Source organism: Parambassis ranga, chromosome 18, assembly GCF_900634625.1.
Source record: "Parambassis ranga chromosome 18, fParRan2.1, whole genome shotgun sequence".
Lineage (NCBI taxonomy): Eukaryota > Metazoa > Chordata > Actinopteri > Ambassidae > Parambassis > Parambassis ranga.
Window position 1 is genome coordinate 1351216 of NC_041038.1, and position 23211 is coordinate 1374426.

The 23211-nt window shown below is 39.7% G+C and overlaps 3 protein-coding genes and 1 non-coding gene across 7 annotated transcripts; 3 read left to right on the forward strand and 1 right to left on the reverse strand.

Annotated features, from left to right (window-relative positions):
* The first annotated feature begins 2048 nt into the window (after nucleotides 1–2048).
* Nucleotides 2049–6974, forward strand: eif4a1a (eukaryotic translation initiation factor 4A1A). The gene is made up of 11 exons (XM_028429308.1): nucleotides 2049–2164; nucleotides 3307–3349; nucleotides 3475–3607; nucleotides 3768–3907; nucleotides 3990–4158; nucleotides 4528–4637; nucleotides 4737–4880; nucleotides 5218–5355; nucleotides 5461–5550; nucleotides 5900–5979; nucleotides 6344–6974. The coding sequence occupies exons 1-11, from the start codon at nucleotides 2142–2144 to the stop codon at nucleotides 6486–6488; spliced, it is 1215 nt and encodes a 404-aa protein (XP_028285109.1). The 5' UTR covers nucleotides 2049–2141; the 3' UTR covers nucleotides 6489–6974.
* LOC114451266 (small nucleolar RNA SNORD10) lies at nucleotides 4295–4435 on the forward strand. Its single transcript, XR_003672191.1, has one exon. It is a non-coding gene; the product is annotated as a small nucleolar RNA SNORD10 (small nucleolar RNA).
* Nucleotides 6975–13323: 6349 nt separating the features above from the next.
* mblac1 (metallo-beta-lactamase domain containing 1) lies at nucleotides 13324–15643 on the reverse strand. 4 transcript variants are annotated; one of them, XM_028429361.1, is made up of 3 exons: nucleotides 15211–15643; nucleotides 14473–14538; nucleotides 13324–13444 (listed from the first exon to the last, which is right to left on the reverse strand). In XM_028429361.1, the coding sequence occupies exons 1-3, from the start codon at nucleotides 15622–15624 to the stop codon at nucleotides 13337–13339; spliced, it is 588 nt and encodes a 195-aa protein (XP_028285162.1). In that variant the 5' UTR covers nucleotides 15625–15643; the 3' UTR covers nucleotides 13324–13336. The 4 variants fall into 4 exon arrangements, with proteins under 4 accessions (XP_028285162.1, XP_028285164.1, XP_028285163.1 ...); XM_028429363.1 differs by lacking the exon at nucleotides 13324–13444 and adding an exon at nucleotides 13951–14166 and having other exon boundaries at nucleotides 14488–14538; XM_028429362.1 differs by lacking the exon at nucleotides 13324–13444 and adding an exon at nucleotides 13951–14166.
* Nucleotides 15644–16459: 816 nt separating this feature from the next.
* mpdu1b (mannose-P-dolichol utilization defect 1b) lies at nucleotides 16460–21896 on the forward strand. The gene is made up of 7 exons (XM_028429737.1): nucleotides 16460–16625; nucleotides 17339–17404; nucleotides 17800–17932; nucleotides 18100–18185; nucleotides 18635–18753; nucleotides 18967–19077; nucleotides 20039–21896. Exons 1-7 carry the CDS (start codon nucleotides 16499–16501, stop codon nucleotides 20159–20161), a joined length of 765 nt encoding a protein of 254 aa, XP_028285538.1. The 5' UTR covers nucleotides 16460–16498; the 3' UTR covers nucleotides 20162–21896.
* The last annotated feature ends 1315 nt before the right edge of the window (nucleotides 21897–23211 follow it).

Sequence of the window (23211 nt, forward strand, 5' to 3'; positions counted from 1 at the left end):
ACTTACGGTCAGTGGTCTGATTTCCATCCCTGGTTAGCTGCACAAATAAAGCAGAATGATGTATTGACCCAAAGAATGGGTATATTGACTTTGAATTAAACTTTTGTCTTGTTTTGCTGTCAGTAAATGTGGTGAGATGCTTATTGCTTTAAACAATGTAAAAAGGAGGACTATCTTTCTTGTTTTTCTTTGGAAAAAGCCATTTTTGTTAAGGACCACAACAGCTACACAACTGGTACCGTAGTGGAGTTGCAGTGCTTTCCCCCTTCTTTTTATAATAAAATACAAAATTGTGGATAGCTGTGTGTTTTTTGATTTTTGCAATATCTTTTTCCAAAGAGGACATGTTGCAGAAAAATTGACAGTTTTATATATCTTCTACAATGCATTACGGTTGCTGAAAATAAAACTATGTAGCAAACGATTGATTGTGTATTTTATTAATGCTATATGTTGGCATTAGCTGTGTATGCTGTCATGTGCAACACATTTGTTCTTAATATGTTCTCTTTATTAAATAAAATTAGTGGAACAATGTCAGGATATGTATGAAATATCCAATATTTATGAGTAGGGCTCATAAACATTGGAACTTGGAAGACCGCAGGATTTTGTCCATTGTGAAGAAGAAAACTTGAATAATATCTGGCCAAGTCAAGAACAGTCTGGATAGACATGTCATTGCCAAAATCTATAGTCTAGTGACAGCTTTTCTGACTGCTTCAAAACAACTGGTCACGCTCAGGAACAGAATGATGATGATGATCCAAAGTTTACCACATCTTCAGTCAAACATGGTGGAGGCGGTGTCACTGCTGTTTATTGGTTACTGAAAGAAGCAGCATTGTAAATACTGGGGCATAGGTATATATACTCTCAGCTCAGATTTAGCCAAATGCTGGAAACTTGTAAATGATATTGCAGATTGATAATTAACCCAAAAATATAGTGACAGCAACCAGAGAGTTTCTGAAGACAAAGACAGTAATAACTGGCCAAGTCACCTCAACCCATCAGAGACTGCAAATGATTTTTCATCTAAGCTTTCAAGGCAATCCTTATGTTTGTAATTATGTTAGTTTGTTCTATTACATAAAGCCACCAAAAATGTGTGTGAAAATGGCTAGAATTCCTGAATGGTAGTTGCATAGTTTTGACTTCACTCACATTTTGTGGTGGTGTTCAGAGGCCAAATGCCAACAAAATAATAATAATATGCATATGCATGTTGGAAGTTGAGTTAATATTGTGTTTGGAACTCTCATATTTGCCAATAATTCATGAAACACACACTCAGAAATTAAAAACATTTTATGTAGCTTTTTTTTAAGACAAATTAAGACAAAAAAACTGCAGAGTTTACACGATCAAGACAAGCTACTTTAGATTAAATTGCCTCACCAATTATGTGATGCTATGCATACATTGCAGCTACACAATTTAAAAACGTATACAATTTAAATAGCTGGAATGAGAATTAGTTGCTTTAAGGTGTACATCTATTCAACCAAATTGTTAGTGATGTGTAGCAATTAGTAGCCTTTTAGGATGCTTTTGGAAGTACTAATAGAAAACCTCATAAGAGTGAGGTCAAACTGTAAGGCATCACCAAATCAGGTGATGTACCAATGAGGTGAATTCTTTTCTTTTTAAGCCTCTTTGCATTATATATTCTAACTGCCTGTACCTCTTGGAGAAGACACTTTCCTCATACCGTTAGTTAAGATTTTCCAAATACTCAATGTAAAAAAATGCAATGGAACGCCACTCAAAGTGCTACTTGTGAACCGGTAAAATGTTCCAGGCATTCGGGGTTGTGAGTATACTACTGTAGAGGCAGCTGTTTTACCTTTTTTGAATATAAATAAATGAATTTTCTGTTGCAGGGTATAGCCTTCTAGTCAGCGTCTCTCAGACAAATGCCTCAACATAAAATGGTTTCGGATTTTTTTTTTAGTTTAGCCCCACCAGTTTGCAGCAAAACCCGCCTTCTTTTGTGACGTCACGAGCAAAATAGACGAATGGAAAACCTCCAGAGGCGGGACTACAGCTAAATGACGGCGAAGTGTTGCAATGAGAACGCGCCTTTGAGCGTTCAACGTATATAAGACATTTCTACAGTAGGGTCTTTCTTTGGAATAATGTCGGCTGAATATGATATTAGGTAAGAGGAACCTTGTCCTACAAAATGCTTACACACTCGAAATATGTATTTGTTTACGTTCGATTATAATAGCCACTAACTCTTCGGAATACATTGATCGTAGCTTTACCGTGTTTTTTGTGGTGGCTTTAATCGCTTACATCAAACTACCGTAGCATAGCAATTGCATTTCATTACCATGGTGAAAATGGGGTTCTGGTTTGTAAAACTCGAATGTGTTGTCGTTACATATATTTCTGGCGTAATGTGTTTTGTTATTTGTACTAATGATAGCGATAGTGCTGGTCCCGAACAACTAAATTAAATGGTAACCGGCGCCTTGAGAAGCACGTGAATTAGCACGGTCTCGGCCTTCACATGGCGGATTTCAAACGTTGTCTGTCGTGGTTAATTTTACACTGAAAGTTAAAAGTATAGTGGAACGGTGGGACAATAAGCTATTTCCACGGTAGACGCAGTTTCTTGTAGACTGTTGCGCATATTTAAAGCTATTTGGTCTCCTTGTTCATTAGGCGCACATGGTCGTGGTAGTGTTAACCGGTAGTTTGGACAATGCCGGTTAGCAGAGGCCGCTCGTTTCTGTCGGGCGTTTTCGGCAAAAAATACCATCAGAAGGTATAATGCCCTTTAGAATTTCGTGTCAGTCGTGGTGTAAGGTGTTGATGCTTAGGTTTTTTTTCAACATTATGTTTAAAAGGGTATTGTAAACGTGAAGGGCCTGTTAGGTAGTGGCTAATGTGTTAGCAGGCCATTGAATAAGCTTCTTTTTTTTCCTTTTGGTTCCTGGTGGTTTAATGCACAAAGGAATTTTAGAAATCTATTCAAACTCCAATTCGGCTGTGTTCTACGTAGCTTTTGTAATTGTTTTTTTCCGCCGGCTCAATTGTCACCGATAGCACAAGTTTTAGAAACCACCATCTTGAATATTCTGTCTGTAGAAATGGCGGAGTGCTGAAAAGGGCGTTAAAGACGAGAGCACTTCTGTAGTCATTTTCATCACCCAGCCACAGCTATGACAACAAAACGGAGAACGTGGCGAAAAATCTTAGTTTAATTGCTGCAAAGACATTTCTAAAATACTTAGACAGTGTAAACGTGGACTTTATTGGTTTTTATTGATGGTTTTTATTTGTCGTTTCCAGTGACAATGGCCCGGAGGGCATGGAGCCAGAGGGGACCATTGAAGTGAGTTTTTTTTTTTTTTTTTTGCATGTGCCCAAAGGAAGTGATCTTAAAAATGCGTATTTTTAAAGACTTGAGCAAGACTATATGCCAGATATTTTTTAATTTCTTTGCCTTTATCTCTTCAGACCAACTGGACCCAGATCGTGGACAGTTTTGATGTGATGGACTTGCGCGAGCCTTTGCTCAGGGGAATATATGCCTATGGTTTTGAGAAGCCTTCTGCCATCCAGCAAAGAGCTATTCTCCCTTGTATCAAGGGTGAGTCTGTGTGAGCATTTTAACTTTTAACGCAACTTGTTAGCTTTATGTGTAGTTTATACACCGTGTAACAAAAATGTGCAAGTCAGTGGAATATGTAATGAATTCTACCTCAAAATGCTGTGACTTTTGCATTCATAACCTAAACTTTTCCTTTTAGGTTACGACGTGATTGCTCAGGCCCAGTCTGGAACTGGGAAGACTGCAACCTTTGCCATTTCCATTCTACAGCAGATTGATGTGGAGCTGAAAGGAACTCAGGCTCTAGTTCTTGCTCCCACCAGGGAACTGGCTCAGCAGGTTAGCTTATACTCATACATTCCTATCCAGAATCTTCATAAGATAACTGCCCAACAAATCAGTGACTTTTCTCCTTTTTTAGATCCAGAAGGTGGTGATGGCTCTGGGTGATTACCTGGGAGCCAGTTGCTATGCCTGTATCGGAGGGACCAACATCCGCAGTGAGGTCCAGAAGCTGCAGGCTGAAGCCCCTCACATTGTTGTGGGAACCCCTGGCCGCGTGTTTGACATGTTGAGTCGCAAATACCTCGGTATGTCATGGTGGGAATTTGTTTGCAACTGACACACGATGTGGAATGTCAATACTGTGGTCATAAATGAAGTCGGTTTCAGTTTACTTTTGTGGCATGGTAACTGCTGCAGTCACTTCATTTGAAAAGAACTGATGTATAATGATGAAGCACATGCGTGTCAACTGACTCTGTAGCACCCTGTTGTGTGGTGGCACTGGTTGGCGTTTTGCTGACTTGTGTCTTCTAGACAAAAGGGGCTCAGGGACATGATCACACCTATACAACTTCTGAATGCAGCAACTATTACAGTGGATGTCGTCACCAGTAGTCATGCAGTTCAACTCATGAGACAGCCCATGTTGAATAGACGTATCTTCTGTTCTACAGCTTCTGCACAAATCAAGATGTTTGTGCTGGATGAGGCCGATGAAATGCTAAGTCGAGGATTCAAGGACCAAATCTATGAGATTTTCCAGAAGCTGCCAAGTCAGGCACAGGTAAGTACAGATGTTTTCAGAGTCAGGAGATGTAAAAGGAAATTGTTGAGATATATGTGGATATATTGCTCACTAACAATTTTTTTTTGTAAACTTCAGGTCGTCCTGTTATCGGCCACTATGCCAGCTGATGTTTTGGAGGTCACAAAGAAATTCATGCGTGATCCTGTCCAAATCCTTGTAAAGAAAGAGGAGCTGACCCTTGAGGGCATCCGCCAGTTTTACATAAATGTGGAAAAGGAGGTAAAATGACTAGAGATTTGGTGATCTTTGGTATCGGCGCCCTACTCTGCGCAAAATGAGAGTGGTGATGAATTTTTCAGTCGACAACCAGGGAAAGCTTGTACACTTTAACTCAGCTCCCAGCTCATGGGGAGGGGGGGGGGGGTCAAAGACTTGTTTCAGCACTGCTAGCTAACAAACTACCGGCCAGTTCAAAAGCAAAACATGAAAGTGGACTGTCTTTCCCTGGTTGCTGACCCTTAAATCCTTCCTGCATTAAATGTAACCTCCTTTTGTAATGCCATGCATGCACATCTACATGTGTGATAAAACTAAATGTCTCTGGAATGTTTCTCAGGAGTGGAAGCTGGATACGCTGTGTGACCTGTACGAAACTCTAACCATCACACAAGCTGTCATATTCATCAACACGAGGAGAAAAGTGGACTGGCTCACTGAAAAAATGCATGCCAGAGACTTCACTGTGTCTGCTTTGGTAGGAACACTCTTCTGCTGTATTGTGTTATCTAGTAGACTTGATCTACATTGGAGAAGGAGTGTGTGAGAGAGAGTCCTAACATTATTTTGGCTTGTTTTTAAGCATGGTGACATGGACCAGAAGGAGAGAGATTTGATCATGAGGGAGTTCCGCTCTGGCTCCAGCCGAGTCCTTATTACCACTGACCTTCTGGTATGTACAGTAACAGGCTGAATACATGCCAGTAAATAACTTCCATTATTGGCAAAGCATTATATTATCTGATCAGCTGTCTACCCACACAACTTTAAGCAATTGGATTAGCCAGAAAATTCCAAGGCTCCCTCTCCTTGCATCTGCAGTGTTTGCAAAGGACTGAATGTTCCTTGGTAGAGAAACCTATCTGCCCTCCACTGTACCTGGGTTGGAGTCCCAGGCTCACAACTATTTGGCAGATTACATTTAAATATTATGTAATTTAGTTTTTTACACTGCATTGCAGCCTTAAATCAATAAGTGACTTCTTACCCTGAAACCTAAAGGAAGTTTTGTTACTCCTCAGGCCAGAGGTATTGATGTTCAGCAGGTGTCCCTTGTCATAAACTACGACCTGCCGACCAATAGGGAAAACTACATTCACAGGTAAGATCACTGTTAATTAAATACAGAAGTGCTTGATAGAATGCAGTCTTCAAGTAATTTCTATACAGGTTTTGGAGTAATCTTGTGTAGTGCATGTTTAAAGCAAATCTAGTATCTTCCAGTGTTGATGATGCATGCCAAAAACTCAGACCCCACAGGAAATGAAATTGTGGTTGTAATTAGGTGACAAAATGACACTTGGTGTATTTTACTAGCCCTCAAAATGAAAGCACACAATATAAGATAAAACTAAGTTACCAAAATTGATTTTTGTAGCTAATTTACATTTGAGATGAACACTTGCAGTAAATGTTATATTCCATTAAGTGCTACGTTCAGTAAAACTGTTGTCCTTGTTTGTTAGGATTGGTCGAGGTGGCCGTTTTGGCAGAAAGGGAGTAGCCATTAACATGGTGACTGAGGATGACAAGCGAACCCTGAGGGACATTGAAACATTCTACAACACCACCGTTGAGGAGATGCCCATGAATGTGGCTGATCTTATCTAGACGACTTATGCCCTTTGTCCAGCCCAACCTAATTATTTTAGAAGTCATATCTTGTTTCTTACTATTTGAAATCTTAAAACATTTGCTAAATTTCACCTGACATTACCCTTTACATCCAGAGAACTGGAGAATGACTCACTGAATTTCATCAGCCTGCCATAGTCCCTTGTTTCATAAGTTCTCCAAAGCATAACTTTATTTTTTTTCTTTTGTTAGCATTGTATATCTTTTCAATTGAGGTAATTGATAAGCATTTCCAAAAACAAAGCTTTTGTAAAATGTGACTCAGCAGATATGCTGGCTGCAGTTCAGTTAGGCTACACTTTCACACTGTTCGACATGAAATGGGCAAGTGCTGTGTTTGACCAGATCAGTATTTAAATGACCTACACATCGGATCATGTTCGGAACAGCTGTTTTGGGGGTTTAGAGTGCACAGGGCATATTCAATAAAAAGACATGTACAGTAAAATACATTATGAATGAGTGGTTTACCAGTTTGATTCATTTACTGCTGTTTCTATTTTTGTGGCCCTTTCCTTGATTTATGCAGTAGTACTCTGTTGAAGGCTGGCTGCAGTTACACAGATAATGGTGAGTTCAACAGACACGTCCTGGTGAGATCTTTTTTTTTTTCCAGTCTTTCACGTTGTTCATTTAGTTCCTTTTAGAATTATGGATAATGAGTTAATGTCAAGACAGTGGTTATGTTTTGTGGCCTACCTCACCAAAAGTGTTGGCGGGGCATGACTGACATGAAAGGACCAAACTTAAGATGAGCAATTGGGTTATACCCCTCCACCAAAAGCCTTTTTAAGCTCACAAATGACTGTCACCATGGGGTATACATTGTCAGCGCTATTTTTAAAGATGAACTTATGGATTGTTAACCTTTCTTTCTTTTTTTTGAATCAGAAACAGTGTATCACTTTTTCTACATTGGATTCTGTATAGTATTTATTTTAACGGTCTTTAAAAAAAAAAAAAATAAAGCTTTCTTCTTTTTAAACTGGCCTTTGCATTGTTGAGTAGCTCTTTTTGCAAAATCCTGCATGAAAATCCTGAAAAGGTGACGGTACATGTATGGCTTTGGTGACTGCTGAGCTCTAATATATATAAGTATATATATATATATATATATATAGGGCATGATGAGGTTTTGACATTACTTGGTTTCCATGATGATTTAATAAGTCTAATCAAAATAAAAAGGCTTAAATATTTTCCTTTACTTGATGCAAATGACAATTTTACCTTCATAAATGACTGGAAAATATTTTGCACATTTTAGAGAGCAGAATGTTCTTCCTTTGTACCAGTGTACAAAGGATGTGTACATTGTCTTTGTGCCAAGTACATCATTATTATCATCATTCATTAGCTCAATTCAAAAAGTTAAACATCTATCTAAATCAGGTCTGATTTAAGGCTGTTCCATACTCCGCGAGACAAAGAGCGGAGAACGCGCTCCACGGGTGGTAAGAGATACAAAAAACTGAGGCACTAAGGTACCATACTCCGCGAGACGCGTGTGTGCAGAACTCCTCATACGGCCCGCCCACTAAACTATAAGGAAAGACTTTACTGAGTTTTTTAACACACCACAAGGACTTGTGCCATGGCAAGAGGGCATTATACAGAGAGGGTGCCTGCAACAGCGTGAGATGTCCGGCGATGAGTTGTGAAAATGCGACATTAAAAGTAACAATAGCAAAGATTCAGTGTTTGTGCCTTTATGACCACATTTGCACATCTACTGTGTTCCAATGTGCCTGCGATACTTCAAACTGTCCGGTGATGAGCTGTGAAGATGCGACATTAAAAGTAACAATAGCAAAGATATACAGACATTGTTAACGAGCCTATTATGCCCGGGTATGTAGGAGTATATAGAATGGTAATAACAGTCACCATCTGGTATGTGTGAATGCCTTTCTTTCTTTTATTGCTCATCATGCAAAACCAGTATGGTCTTATCTAAATCTGTTGAATCAGTGCTGTTTATACACCTACCTATATACCTGGAGAGGCTCTTGCGCTTCTCCACTTTCATCACGCCCACAATAAATTCCGACCAACCCAGCTTTAGGAGCAGCAGACATCAGTAAAATGTCAGGTAGACTAGGGCTGTGTCCCATTTCAGGGTCTGCATCCTTCGGAGGACGCAGCCTACGCGGTCTCAGGAGGCCGCGTCCTCCTGAGGATCCTCCGGAGGATCCTCCACCGTTGGTAAATGGGACGGTCTGGCCTTCAAATCACTTCCTGATTGTGGTGCGACGTCATAAATTTTGCCCCGGGAAAAACAAAAGCAGCGACAGCGACACAACACGGACTACACAACAAGCGGGACAACAGTGTGGATTTAGACATTTGGAATATTTTAATATATTTATTTGTTGTTGGAGGAAGAGGAGAGGCGGCTCCAGCGGCAGCAAAACCGGTGACGGCTCATTTTCTTCAGGCTGGGAGAGCGCAGTGGGGAGGTGACGGTAAGCTGCTGTTTAACCATATTATTGATCATAATTAATACACCAGTTACTGAGCAAACGCTAGATATATAACCAGTAGATAGACAAATATGATTAAATGTAATTTATATTTGATTCAATTGTAAGACTTGATACAGGGTCTGTTTGTAATTTTAATACTTTAAATAAATAGCTAAATGTGTAAGAACCCTGCAAATAACCCTGAAAGCACTGCTTTAATGTGTCATTAAGCATCAGGTCTGTCACTACACCAGAGAATTACTGCTGGGTGGAGGAGAGTGGGGCTCCCTGCAGGACCAGCTGTCTGTCCTGGAGGAGGTGTACTGACCATCATCACCTTTGGAGGGTGAGGATACATATTTTATAGCTTTTCATATTTTAAGCTGCGTTGGAAGCCGCTCTGTTGAAGTTATTATTTTTATTTTTGCCCTTTTTAAAAACATCTTTAGTAACATGGCAGCCGCCGATCGTCAGCTCTGCAAACCCTGATGGACGATGTGGTGGACAGAGGAGACAGACACCCCCCTCCCCCAGATGATGTCCCACTCACAGCCAGAGGACTCCAAGGTCTTCACCGTGGCATCATCCAGTCCAGCAGCACCAAGGACTCCTGCTCAGCCAAACATTTATATATATGTTCTTTGTGAATAGTATTTTCTGCTGATCTTTATAAATAATAAACTGCACATTTTCATAATGCCCACTGGTAAATAGTTAGAAATGTTCAAACTGTGTCTTTGTAAATATTGTACATAACACAACACACACACAATAAATGATTTACTGTGGTCACTGAGAAGTTCAAAAGTTTACTTCAATTATAAATAGGTAATGAAACACATAATGTAACAAGGTGAGAAGAGTTTAAGAACACAGAGACAAGAACGATTTAATACACAATTTAATAAGTAACATTTAAATAACACAGAACATAAAATCACTGCTGTCCACATCCTCTCAATGAGCTGAGGTCTGTCCGTTCTTTCTCTGCTCTCTCCCTCTCTCTCTATCTCTCTCCCTCTCTCTCTACCTCTCCCTCCCTCTCCAGCCTCATCTCCTCCGTTATCAGTTGTCAGGTTTCTTTTGTTTCTCTCTGCTCCTTCTACAACAAAATGCCAACAGGCAGAATGACCGTTTGATATAATAACGATAATATTGCTCCTCACGTGAACTATACTTTATACTATACTACAGTAAACAGTCCAGAAACATTCAATCAAAGCATTTACTTCACAGCGCCTCGTATCAACAGGACGTCATGTTTGTAAATATAAAACTCATTTTTTTAATGCCACTGTCACTACTAGCATTTTAAAACTCTCGAACTACTGCTCTTTACTTACATTTAAATGTGAATTCGGCACTCCTGCCGCTGCCGCTCGCTTGGTCCGTCATCGTACTATTGGACAAAAAGTAGGTCCGCAAAGCATTGTGGGATATTTAAGGCCACGAAGGATGGTAGCGATGCGTCCTCCAAATTCAGGCAAAAGGAGGACGCATTTGGAGGACGCATTTGAAGGACCCTTCGACTTTTGGCGAATTGGGACAGCCTTCGCGCAGCTTTGTGACGTAAGCGGCCTTAAAATGCGCACTCCGAAGGATGCAGACCCTGAAATGAGACACAGCCTAGGTGGGAGTCATTTAGTGCTGATCTCGAAGGGTCTTAATGTTTACACAGGTTTGCAGTGCATGGCAAAGAGACGTAAAAACGTAATGACGTGCCTTACGACATATGCGTACTGATTGACGCATGACGCAACGTGCGTCCCTCTCCCTCTCTATCGTTTCGCTTTAACTCTAATGGCTCTAGCATCGCTCCCTGCTGCCCGGTGCGAGCGACACGATGCACAGGGAGAGGGACGCTCCGCTCCCCTGCGATCCTAGAGCCCCCAGTACTCCGGCACATTCCCCAGAGAGGTTGCTCTCTGGCCGGGCAGCCCACTCCCATGCACCCAGTCCATGAATTCTAATAGGGCTACTATACTACAACTAATAATAACAATATTTCGTGCGCACGTTATACATAATTCGTGGCCACGATGTATTTCTTTTTGACCATGTCACAGAGGGGCTCCGTAGTTTTGGAGAACTTCACTTGTACAGACGCTCGCTGATAGCAGGTTGTCTGCAGAAGCATGTTTAGTCTCGTGGTGAATTGTGTCGAAGTGCTGAACCGGTGTTTTGCACCTTCCGAGCCCTCTGCAGAGCTGGAACCAACAACCAAGCCCTGCAGCACCGCGTGACGCACCACGATGCAGACAGAGAGAGGGATAATGTTCTGCTCAGAGAATCCTGATGCAAACGTTACACAATGAGTTAAAAACAAAAACTAAAATTACCTGTTGATTTTGTATGATTTACTCTGTTTGGCTGGCGGGCCAAAAATAACACATTTTAAGATAAAAGCCGCGGGCCATAGAAAATCCGACCGCGGGCCGCAGTTTGGACACCCCTGATTTACATCAAGTGAAATATTTAAAGCATTCTTTTAACTAAAGATTATGGCTTGCAGTTAATGAAAACAATGTGATTCTTATGGGGTAAATAATTCTGGTTCAGTAGGCTACACAATCATGGGAACAACTGCTGGTTTGAGAGATGTCACTGACACCCTCCCACCCTTGTGGAGGGTAAATCATAAAACAAAAATAATGTTTCATGATACAACCTAAGACACCACAGGCCAAAGAGCATCTCCACTCACTAGGCCTGCTTCCACAACAGCTTCTTTCCAGCTGCTGTCAGACTGTTGGCACAGGATTTTAAAATGGGAAGGACATAACACACTTACCGTAATAGCTGGTGCCATGACACAACGATGTTCTTGTTTTGATGCTGCAATAGCAGTACAATGTGCAATCAAGAAAATGTTTCTATGTGCAATAACGATGTGAAAATCCTAAAGTCCAATTGTGCTATAGTTACAACTTTGCATATACAACATATGTTTCAGTTATTCTACTCATTTTAAATGTTGTAATATTTTATACTATTTTCTAGTGTGTGATTTTCCTCTTAACCATAAAAAACGTTAAATAAAGTTGACTTTTAGAGATATACAGGCCCTTTCCAAAAAAATAGAATATCAAGGAAAAGTTCATTAATTTTCATAATTCTATTCAAAAAGTTAAACTTTCATAGATTAGATTCAGAGCCCACATTTTAAACGATTTCAAGTATTTATTTGTTTGTTTTTACATAATTTGGTCTCCCACCTCATAAAACCCACGAAAACAGGAATTCAAAAAATTAGAATACTGTAAAGAAATCAGCCCAAATTATGCAGGCCATGGACGTTTTAAACTGAAAGTCACACACTGATCATCTACTGAACTCAAAGCACCTCCACAGGTTTCCCCAGGTGTCATTTAATTGCTTCAGATCAGCCCACATTCTCTTACAAACCACTTCTACCTCCACTCACCTGTGCAATAACTGTTAATATGTATACTGTTTTTTGATTCTATTCTATTCTATATTTTATTGGTAGTTTATTTTATCATGTATATATCTTTTCTTAACTTATCCTTTGCTGTCTGTATCTGCTGTTGCAAAAATGCAATTTCCCCATTGTGGGACTAATAAAGGTTTTTTAATCTTAATGCCACAAGCTGATTGCCTCAATGGCACGGCCCATCAAGGCAGTGATTAAGGCAAAGGGATTCCCAACCAAGTATTGACATATCGCATAGACAGTACCATACTTTGATTGATTTGTTGTGATCCTATAATTTCTTTCTTTTTTCTTCTTGCAAAAAAAAAGTAAACGCAGATTTCTTCACAGTTTTCAAATTTTTTGAATTCCTGTTTTTGTGGGTTTTATGAGCTGGGAGCCCAGATTATGTAAAATTAAACAAATAAATACTTGAAATTGGTTAAAATGTGGGCTCTGAATCTATAATCTATGAAATTTTAACTTTTTGAATGGAATTATGGAAATTAATGAACTTTTCCTTGATATTCTAATTTTCTGGAAAGGGTCTGTACACAAAACAATCCAATGTACCTGTGCTGCTCTGTACCTGTGCAAATGGCAATATGTTCTATTCCATTACAAAAAAACAAGTATTGTAAAGTATTGTATCCAAATATATCAGTAGAAAATTAAGTGGAAGAGGAAGTGTGGAAGAAAAAGATGCACAAGCAGCAGGGATGAAGAGCTCAGACGAGTCAGAGCCCCTCCCTCCATCATGTGAAACATCTACAGAGGGGCTGTATGAAGCCTGCACCTGCAGGAAGACGCTGCATCGCATAGTGAGAGCAGCTGAGAGGATCATCGTTGTCCCTCGTCTATCCCTCGAAGATCGCATCACAGGAGACCCCACCCACCCTTCACACCGCTTCTTCAGTCTGCTGCCATCAGGAAAGAGACTGCGAAGCCTTCGGGCCAGGACCAACAGACTGAGGGATAGCTTCATCCACCAGGCTGTCAGGAAGCTGAACTCTCTTCCTGCCCATAGAGAATCTCTGGGGAATTATCAAGAAGAAGATGAGAGACACCAGACCCAAAAATGCAGATGAGCTGAACTCTGAGACTGCTATTACCATCGATATTACTTAAAAATTGAAGTTCTGTATGTCCTAGTGTCTTAAGCCTTAAGCAAAATAACAGATGCAACATTGTCACTTCTATGAACAAGTCCTCAATGCAACCGACCAATTTGAGGCTTTCTACTATTTACTTTGAGGTCTGTTATTAATGCAGACATCACCCACCCACCCACGCTCTGAATATTCTGCCATGTAGTGACCCATTGTAAACTCAGACATAAACTCACATGAAACTTAAATATCAGTTCAATGACAGATTAGCCCAGACCTGCCTTACAAAACCGAATGAGTTTGCCGTGGCTTCTTTTTAAATCTACTTAGAAACTACTGAATAATATGTACTATGGTTGCACGTGATTGAGGTTCCAGATGAGACACCCTCCCTTTGAGACTTAAGGGGCTCATTTGTCATCATTAAAGGGTTAGGTGAATGAACAGAAGACACATTTTTATTTGTAATAATACAAAAGAGAGGAAATGTGCTTTAGTGCTTAGACATCATTACACTGCTGTCATTGTGAGGCCACGTGTAGAACTGGAAGCCCCATGGCTAGATACTGGTGATGGTGGGGAGGAGAGATGCTGACTGTCTGACCTGATGAGGAGGATGAGGAGCATAGCCAAGGTCATGATGGAGACTAGTGGTGAAAGGGGTGTAGATGGATTACACAAAGACATGCAGGTCAGGTTATGTCTGAGTAAATAATGCCATATGTAGAATTTCTGATAGCTTCAGCCTTGTTTTTTTCAGTTTTACTGTTATATTAAAATCAGTGCTTAAGGACTCTAAATGGGAGTCCATGTCCTGGTATGATGACATCAGCGATACGTAGCGCCTTCTGGCGGTTGACTTTTTGTACTGCAGTGTTCATACTAAGATTCTGCCAGGTGTTCTCATCTGAGCAGCACTCAAATAAATCCCCTGCAATAAGCACAGTACCCACTGAGGTTCCTTTCACCTGGATGCTGACATCTTGTCCAGTGTGGCCTGGGGTGGGAATAACAGATACCTGTGGATGAAAGGGAGATAAAAGAGAGATAACATCTACATCTAAAACTCAAACAGCTTTTTCATTATGAGGCACTATGTCAGACATTTGCTGTGATGACAGACACAGTCTTTTAATAAATATAATAAAGCCAACAAGGATCCTGATGCTGCATTCTGAAGCATGTTTTTGTGGTGAGATGAGCCGATTGTGGTACAGGCAATGAAAAGGGTGCAGTCTGTACAGCAACAGCTAATTGTCCCTATCAATAACAAATATGATCATGAGTTATGAGTTATGGCACAACAATGGCAACTTAATATGGAACATGTAGAAAGGACTGGAATCTTAGTTTTAAAGTTTTAAAACATGCCCAGAGTATTTAGCATCTTCATTATAATTAAGTCTTCTTTAATCCATAACTATCAGACCTCAGTACATCATTACCAAATGAATGGGAATACACCTTTAAACAATCAATACACTGATTAATAATAACATTTTCATAGACTCACTTAAAGCAACATTTTCTAGATCTATCTGAACATAGCATTATTCTGATTTCAGATTCTTTATATGTATGGCCCCTATCTATGCTGTTATCCTTTTAGCTTTTTTTCTTGAATGTATGTTGGTGATTTTTATTAGAGTTGTGATAGATTCTGTCCTCCCACCTTTTTGAAAGATACTTACATGCTCATCGATAGTGTAAGGCTGTCCTTCTGACAGCTTGTTGGGAAGGTATGTGTCCCCTTTACTTATGTCAAAGCCGACAATCGTCATTGCTGTTGGAAAAAGACTCAGGTTTCCAATATGGTCTGAATGTCCATGAGTTCCCACAACCACGTTGATGTCTTCAGGTTTCAGGCCTCTTTCTTTCAAAGACATTACAAGGAAGTCCTTGTCCCACGGTCCGCCGGTATCAACAAGAATGATTTTAAGTCCTGTTATAAGGGTAATGGTGCCATCTGCTTTAAAAGTCCCGTCGGTCTGAGATAAACAGTACCCGACTTTAAGAACCGCAAGGGAGTATGGCTCCCCAGAGAAATCCAGGCTAGTCTCTGATAGGGAAACATTTTGAATCTGAGCAGACACCACTGTCTCCATGATATCCACAGACGTCACTTCCGCCTCTTGTTCTTCTTCTTTATTTTCGCCAGACTAGATGCCATATGGCATATTGCTGCCTCTCACAGGCCAGGTTTAGTAATGATTTGATGTATGCATCTCACTTCCGCCTCCCTCGAACTGAGAGACAAAATAGCCGGCATATCAACACCAAATAAAGCAACCACCAATCGATATAATAATTTTTTTGCAGGAGGAATAATATTTATCTACTCTGTTTATCTACTATATTTTTATCCATGCCATCTCATTTAAAATGGTATTTATTTATTTCTATAATTAAATTTATTGTTTTATGAATTGTATCTATTTTTATATATTAATATGTTACATTGTAAAGTATTTTCCCCTCTTATTTCTTAGGGTAATATGTATTCCTGTATTTAAGAATATAAGGAGTGCATGTCTGTTTGTCTTGTATATTGTATGTTCTACATTTTTTATATATTGTTCAATAAAGGGACAGAATAACCATCACCGTTCAAGCGGTCCATGTTGGGTTATATTTGTTTTTCTTTATTTAAATTGTATGTTGCTTTTTTCTTTAGAAAGGCATAGCTAAAACATTTTTTTATATAAAATAATTTAGTGTAAAGTAAAGAGACAATGACCACTGCAGCGTTGTTCTTTGTTTTATTTGTGATTGTAGTATGTTCGGAACGGATCGTCTATCCTTAAAGTAGTTTTGGATTTCCTTAAACACGATGCACGCAGTCTGCCGGAAATCCGCAAAAGAAGAGGAGAAGCGAAGAAGAAGATTTTTTCCCCTAGCTGGTGGAACGCTTGCTGTGTTACTCGCAGTGGAGGACCCTTTTTCTGTTACACACGTAAAACGTCACACGTCAGCTGTACAATGGCGGCTTCACCAGATTTGGTAGTAGGATCGTCGTTTATGGATCACTTTAAATGGTTTTTAGTGAGCTATTTCATGCCAGAATCATGCTACGACGAGTTCTTTCTCAGTTTCAACGTTTTGAACGGTAAGGGTCTTAGTTTATTAACCTTAATAATACAGACAGGTATAATTCGTGTGTCTTGTTGTGGTGACAGTAACTTGCTACGTTGCCAGTTTAGGTAACCCACACTTACACTGTTTGTGTACACGCCGAGCTGAAAATGCATAAAATGTATACTATACACATCCGTATCACAACACAGTCATATATGATACCGCTTTAGCGGCTGTCATGACACAGTCTTCTGTGACATTGAGCAAGCTTAAAGTTTAGCTGCTAATCTGTCACCAAATCAGTTCACTATGGATTGGGGAATTGAATTTTCCTTCCATTACTGTACGGTAGCCAAAACCTAAACTGGTTGCATATAGCCTATCTTAATGAAACAGACGTGATAATAGTGGCATGTCTCCTTTAAAGAAACTGGGCAGTGAGTGTGCGCGAGAGTGGGTGTGTACGAGATGAGCGAAAGGTCACGTGCGAGTTGCGAGTGGTGAGTTGTTTGTTAGCGGCAGGAATTAAATGTACAGTACGGAGTAAAACAATAAAGCTGCAGCCCTGCAATGACATATTTAACCAACAGATGTCGCGGTGCGGCCTTATTTTACTGTCTATGCATGCGTAGTCAAGGCGGGGGCGGGGCCTTGCTTGCTTCCGACTCATGTTTGGTCTGTTTTGTATATGTGCATTACTCAGGTGGCAAACTAATGTGTTTATGTTTTTATATTTTTCATCAGTGCCATGTCTAAAGATTGTTCTGAGCAAAGTCCTTGGGATCGGCATCATACTGGGATCAGTGATGGGTAAATCAACTCACCTTCTCGTTTTAACAGGGTCAGAGAAGAAATTTGGCAATTTTCTTTGTCTGCATCAATTTAAAAGTAATCCTATATGCATAAAAATATAAAGTAAAACATACATTTTACATTTGGGACTATAAAATCTAAAACACATGGGTAATAATGTCCTAGTTTGCAAATGCCACTGTTGCCTCAACAAGTTTGATCAACAAGTTTGCAGTTTGTTTTAGTCAAGGTTAAGTCAATAAAAAGTAATTACAAGGACAAAATGTAATTTTTTTCTCACTTTTAGTTTAATATTGACTCGACTCGGTTTATTTTCTTACTGTATTACTTTTTAAAAAACTGATATCAGGTGAAGTCAAATGTTTTTCTCCATTCTCTGTCCTTCTTTACAGTCAAACTGCCACAGATCCTAAAGCTGATGGGAGCAAAAAGCGCTGAAGGGCTGAGCTTTAATTCCGTGCTATTGGAACTGTTGGCAGTCACAGGAACAATGGCCTACAGTGTGGTCAACAAGTTCCCTTTTAGGTTGGAAACATATTGTTGTTAACTCTGTAAAAACATAATGCGAACAGTACCATCTTCTTGTATTTTACAAATGCTGTTATGTAATAGTATACTAGAGTGTATGGCTGTATGCCGGGTGCTAGCATTGGTTTCATATTTTGAATAATGTGCACTGCATGTTACTTTAGTGCCTGGGGTGAGGCTCTGTTCCTGATGGTGCAGACAGTAACCATCGGCTTCCTTATTCAGCATTACCAAGGAAGAACCAGCAGAGGTAAGAAGGGGCAGCCTCTTTTTACGGCTGGGGCATTTGTTGTCAAGGTGGCCACCCTAACTATAAAACTGCTGGAAACCCTGCCTCTGCTGCACCTTAGTCACATGTTTTACGGCAGTCCTTGAAAGTTCAGAACTCCAGCGCAGTCGCTGTTTATACTTTACCCTTAGTAAAAGTTAGAGCTTTTCTGTCCTGTTAAGATTTTTGTTCCAGAGATTTAGTTTAATAAATTAAGTCATTTAAAAGTGTATGTGAATGGATCACAAATGTGTGTGTTAACAGATGTAGATAAATTATTTAGGGGCATCATTTAAGGCAAGAATTTTGTCTGCCCACCTTGACTACTGTAACTCTCTTTTTGTTTAGGTCCAGGAAAATGCATAGGAGTGATTTTGAGATTTTAGCCCAGTCTTTGCTCTGATCGGGTCTTTTCTTTTTATCTCTCCCAGGTCTCCTGTTTGTTATTGTATATTTTGGCCTGTTGATTCCCCTGCTGTCTCCATTGACTCCTGTGTCAGTGGTTACCTTCATGCAGGCTTCCAACATGCCAGCCATCATCGTTGGCAGGGTAGGCAAATATAATGCTCATACGCACTAAAATATAATGTAGTCTAATCCCTGTCTTGCTCAAATCATCATTGATGGCAGTGAGTTGAATTTATTTTCATGAATTTACATTCACCAAACTTGAAAAATACTAAAAAATGAAAATGGCCTGTCTAACAAAGCTACTAGTTGTGAAAATGCATAACAAATCTGACAGTACCTATGTTTGTCTCAGTTAATCCAGGCAGCCACTAACTTTCAAAATGGGCACACTGGTCAATTGTCTGCTGTGTCTGTATTCCTGTTATTTGCTGGATCTCTTGCTCGCATCTTCACCTCACTACAGGTAAGAAGGCTTTGTGTGCACATTGTTTCGTTGCCTTTAGTTGAAGCCTTAACTATCATCTTCATTTACATAGAATGCATGAGTGATATGCATTTAAAACTATATTATGATATTTTTGGGTATTTATTGAGATAACGTTATTCATGACAATATCTACATAGTAGCATTCACTACTGCGTTTTTAGCTATAAGTGATTAATACTGTCTGGACAGATTCCTGGTTGACGGTTGACCTGTCAATCAGAATTGTCTCTAGGCACTTTACAGGAACTCAGCAAGCAGTTAAAAGCAGGCAGTGGCAAGGAAAATGCCCCTTTTAACAGGAAAAAAACATTAAGCAGGACCTGGCTAATAAGGGGAGGTAGATCATCCCAGGACTTGGGTGATGATCTTATCTTGAGCTGCTGATGCACAGGTTTGTAATATGGAAGGCTAAGTTCCACTTGACTGCCCACTGGTTTTTCCAGCTGTAAGAAAGTGCACCGAAAACATTACCAACTCCCACAGCTCTTAGTCTCAATCTTAGTATCACACAAAACAACAACACAGCAATGAATGAGAATTCAGTTGAAATCAAATCATATATACACAAAGATAAAGAGCTAGCATACCAATAGCAATGTGTAGACAATGGGAAAAGCTTTATTCTTTACTTCAGAGCAACTTGATGTTGGTATCTCTGTCTCAAGTGTTTAGACATTCTTCACACTTGAGTGAGTGAGTGTTTCCACCCTTAGTAACCACTTTTCTTCTTTTTTCAGCACATTAGTGCCCAGTTTCAGATTATAGAGGTAGCTCCTTGTTTACAAGTAAACGTGCTTCACACATGCTGTGGATGAGTTGCACAAAAAAAATATGTCATCAGCCAGACTTTGTTGTATTACTAGATGGCTAATTTTCAGCGTCCTGCCTATTTTTCTGTAACAAATATCTTGTTAAATGCTACTTTATCTTCTTACAGGAAACTGGAGACTCTCTGATGGCTCTCACCTACGTCATATCCTCCAGCTGCAATGGCATTATTGCCCTGCAGATTCTTTACTACTGGAACAGCTCCACAGAAAGCAAGAGGAAAAAAGAATAAGCAAGAATTAACCTCATTTGTAGTGATTTCATTTCCTTACCCAACTTTAGCCATTCTCAAATGGTGTCTGCAAAACATGAAAAAGAAAAAGGTGCCATTTGTACCCCCTGTAACAGTGGGACCATTTTTCCCGGAGACACATTAAGTAGTGACTGTTCTGCATTTTTCCTAATGCAGCTTCCTCTATGATGAGCTTGTGATTATGATGCAGAGTTAAAATGTGGGAAATTATGTTTTCACACTGTAGAATTTTTGTAATATATAGTATATATATATCATTGAGATGAGCTACATGAATTACAGTTTGGTGGTCAAGGACCAATTTAACATCATGCTTGGTTCATTTTTTTAACAAAATATATCAGGAACATAATTTGGCTTGAAAAGACACTCTGAACACTCATGCTGAATAGACTCAAGCTGTTAAAGATCAGTGTGACCTCACCAAATAATATTTGCCCATAACATAAGAATTCCTAGGCTAAATCATTTGACAGTACATTTTTATATTCAACTGCAATTCGACTGAAGCTGCTTGGATGAGCGGCGAAACGTCTTCAAGAAAACTCTACAAGTCCAGAAGCCTTGCTTCAACCTTCTGAATGAAAATGACCTGGATGTCTGAGAATCTTCATCAACATCTTGTTTGATCATTTTACATAAACCATACCCCCTATCCCACTCTGCTGCAGCACAACCTGGTTATGAATTATCTGTAATTTTGTTTTTAGTAGACTACACTGTTAATACATGCCCCAAAGTGCAGCCTTGGTGCCATTCTGTTATGTTAGAATGTCTTCATTTGGACAGGGGGAGGGTGAGGTGCATGACCAGCTTGAAGTGTTTTAGAGTTGATAATATCACAGAAATATCACTGGTTGAAGTCCAACTTATCTCTGTATTTGTTTTGCAAGGTCTCCTTGCCGCTGTTTATTATTATGAGATCTGTGGGCCAAAGGAAAGTAGATGACATTCCTGAAATTATCTGGTGGCAAAGTGACCACTAACCAGGACAAAATCAGAAGTTTGGCTGTGGATTTCTACCATTCAGATATTGTGTAACTGACACTACCATCATGAAAAAATATCTTATCCATAATTACTGGAGGTATGTAAAAACCTAAACTTTTGATTTGACTTGTTAGAACAGAAGCATCGTTTTGGCAAGGTGAATCACCCTTTATTGATTTCTTTCTGCACTCAGGACATTTGTATTTGGTGATAGGTTTCTAAATTAGATTTGTTTATTATATAGTGGTGCTGAATTTATGGTGAAAATGGGAGCTGTGTTAAGTTGTCCAGAGCTGTCATCATCTGTGCCGTGTGGTTTCTGGTTAGTTTATACAGACAACGTTGATATGTTTATAACTGGCCAGGGGTACAATGCATGTCCCTGTGCACCTGCAAGATAGATGGCCTCATCTAATAACTGCTAATTCTGAGGTTTTATCAGTGGGTCTGTGGGGACATCAGGTTGTGCCCTGTTTGCTAAGTACACTGCAGTGTTGGTACCGGGGCTGAATGTCTCACCCAGGGGTCCCAATTTGCACATGTGCACTGCAGTTATGTTTAAAATCCAGCACTTCACCAAATGGATTTGTGAGGCTGTGAGTTTACCCAAAAGTTTGAAGATTACATTCAGACCTGTGTAATTAACTATAAGCTAAAATAGGCTTCTTTGACTGTCCATGTTTTGTTTTTTTCCACTTCCAAAATAAACCTTTTCCCAACCATGTTTGAAATCTGATCCGAGACCCTAAAAGTGGATTACCTGTTGCCTTCCACCACTGGTTATGATATAATGTCACTGCAGCAGAGTGCATGATGAGCAGGAGTCAGCATGCAGTGTTTTTATTTTTAAAATTGACTGAATATGTATGCCATTCTTGTGCTTCTTTAACAGTCACAAATTGGGCAAATATGTTGAGCACTTTCACCTCAGAGGTATGATATTGTTGTGAATGCGATCCTATAAAAATGGAATTAATCCCAATACTAGAAAATGCATTTTCAAAAGAAAATGTGTTTGATAACTGCATGCTGAAGGATTTGCTCTGAATTGTTGAGGAGTTTGCCAAGCAGAGCAAAGAAACAACCAATCGGAATGTGCACAAAGTATTCATGAGTTGCTCTTACTGAAGGTCACTTTGATCCAAGGTAACACCAGCATTCCTCTTTCTTTATTCCCCTTCCTCTCAGGGTTACCTAACCTCAGGATGTCTCACAGAAAACCCACAACAGAACTTGTGTTCCACTGAGCATCATTGATGGACAAATAAGAGAATCGTAACCTAGTACTTCTGAAACCACTAATATGGATTAGCTTGGTGAATCTGCTAAAATCATTTTAATAGGTCTATATAACTGTGAAGACTTACAGGAACACACAACAAATAAACTTCTTTCGGACAGCTGTAGTCCTACATGATCCCCTGCTGCATGTTTAGTATTCACTGGATGCTGTCTCAGTGTTTCACCAAATGAGGGCAGCACAGAAATACCACAGAAAGTTTGAAGTTGGTATTTTACAGAGACCGACATAATTGAAGTCCAGTAGTAAGACGTTGGATGATGAAATGTGCATTCAGTATTAATGTAATGCATTCTGTGTATGATGCCAGTGTATGGATTAACCATTGTATTATACCTTTGGCTGATGTTGGAGGACAGAGGTCAGACAAGGATGAGTCTTGAGATAGGATCCTGTTACCTACAGGTGGGACGATGGACCCACACAACAAAGCATCATAGGGACTATATTCTGATATATTGTCTTCACACTTTGCTCTTAGAAGTCAGGTTGTTGGATCTTCTGTTCCAGCCTAAAATGCAAGAATCCATGAGAGGCCCTAGGCAAAAATTCAGGACCATTATTTATTTTGGTAACTTTTTTATTTATTTTTTTTTTTAAATTTTAGATACTGTATTAATCCCAGAGGGAAATTCTTTACGGCTGCTGCCAAGCAGTGTCATACAATGACTAGCAAGGCGCGCCACAGGCTAGGGTGAAGTGTCTTGCCCAAGAACACACAACAGTGACTAGGGAGGAG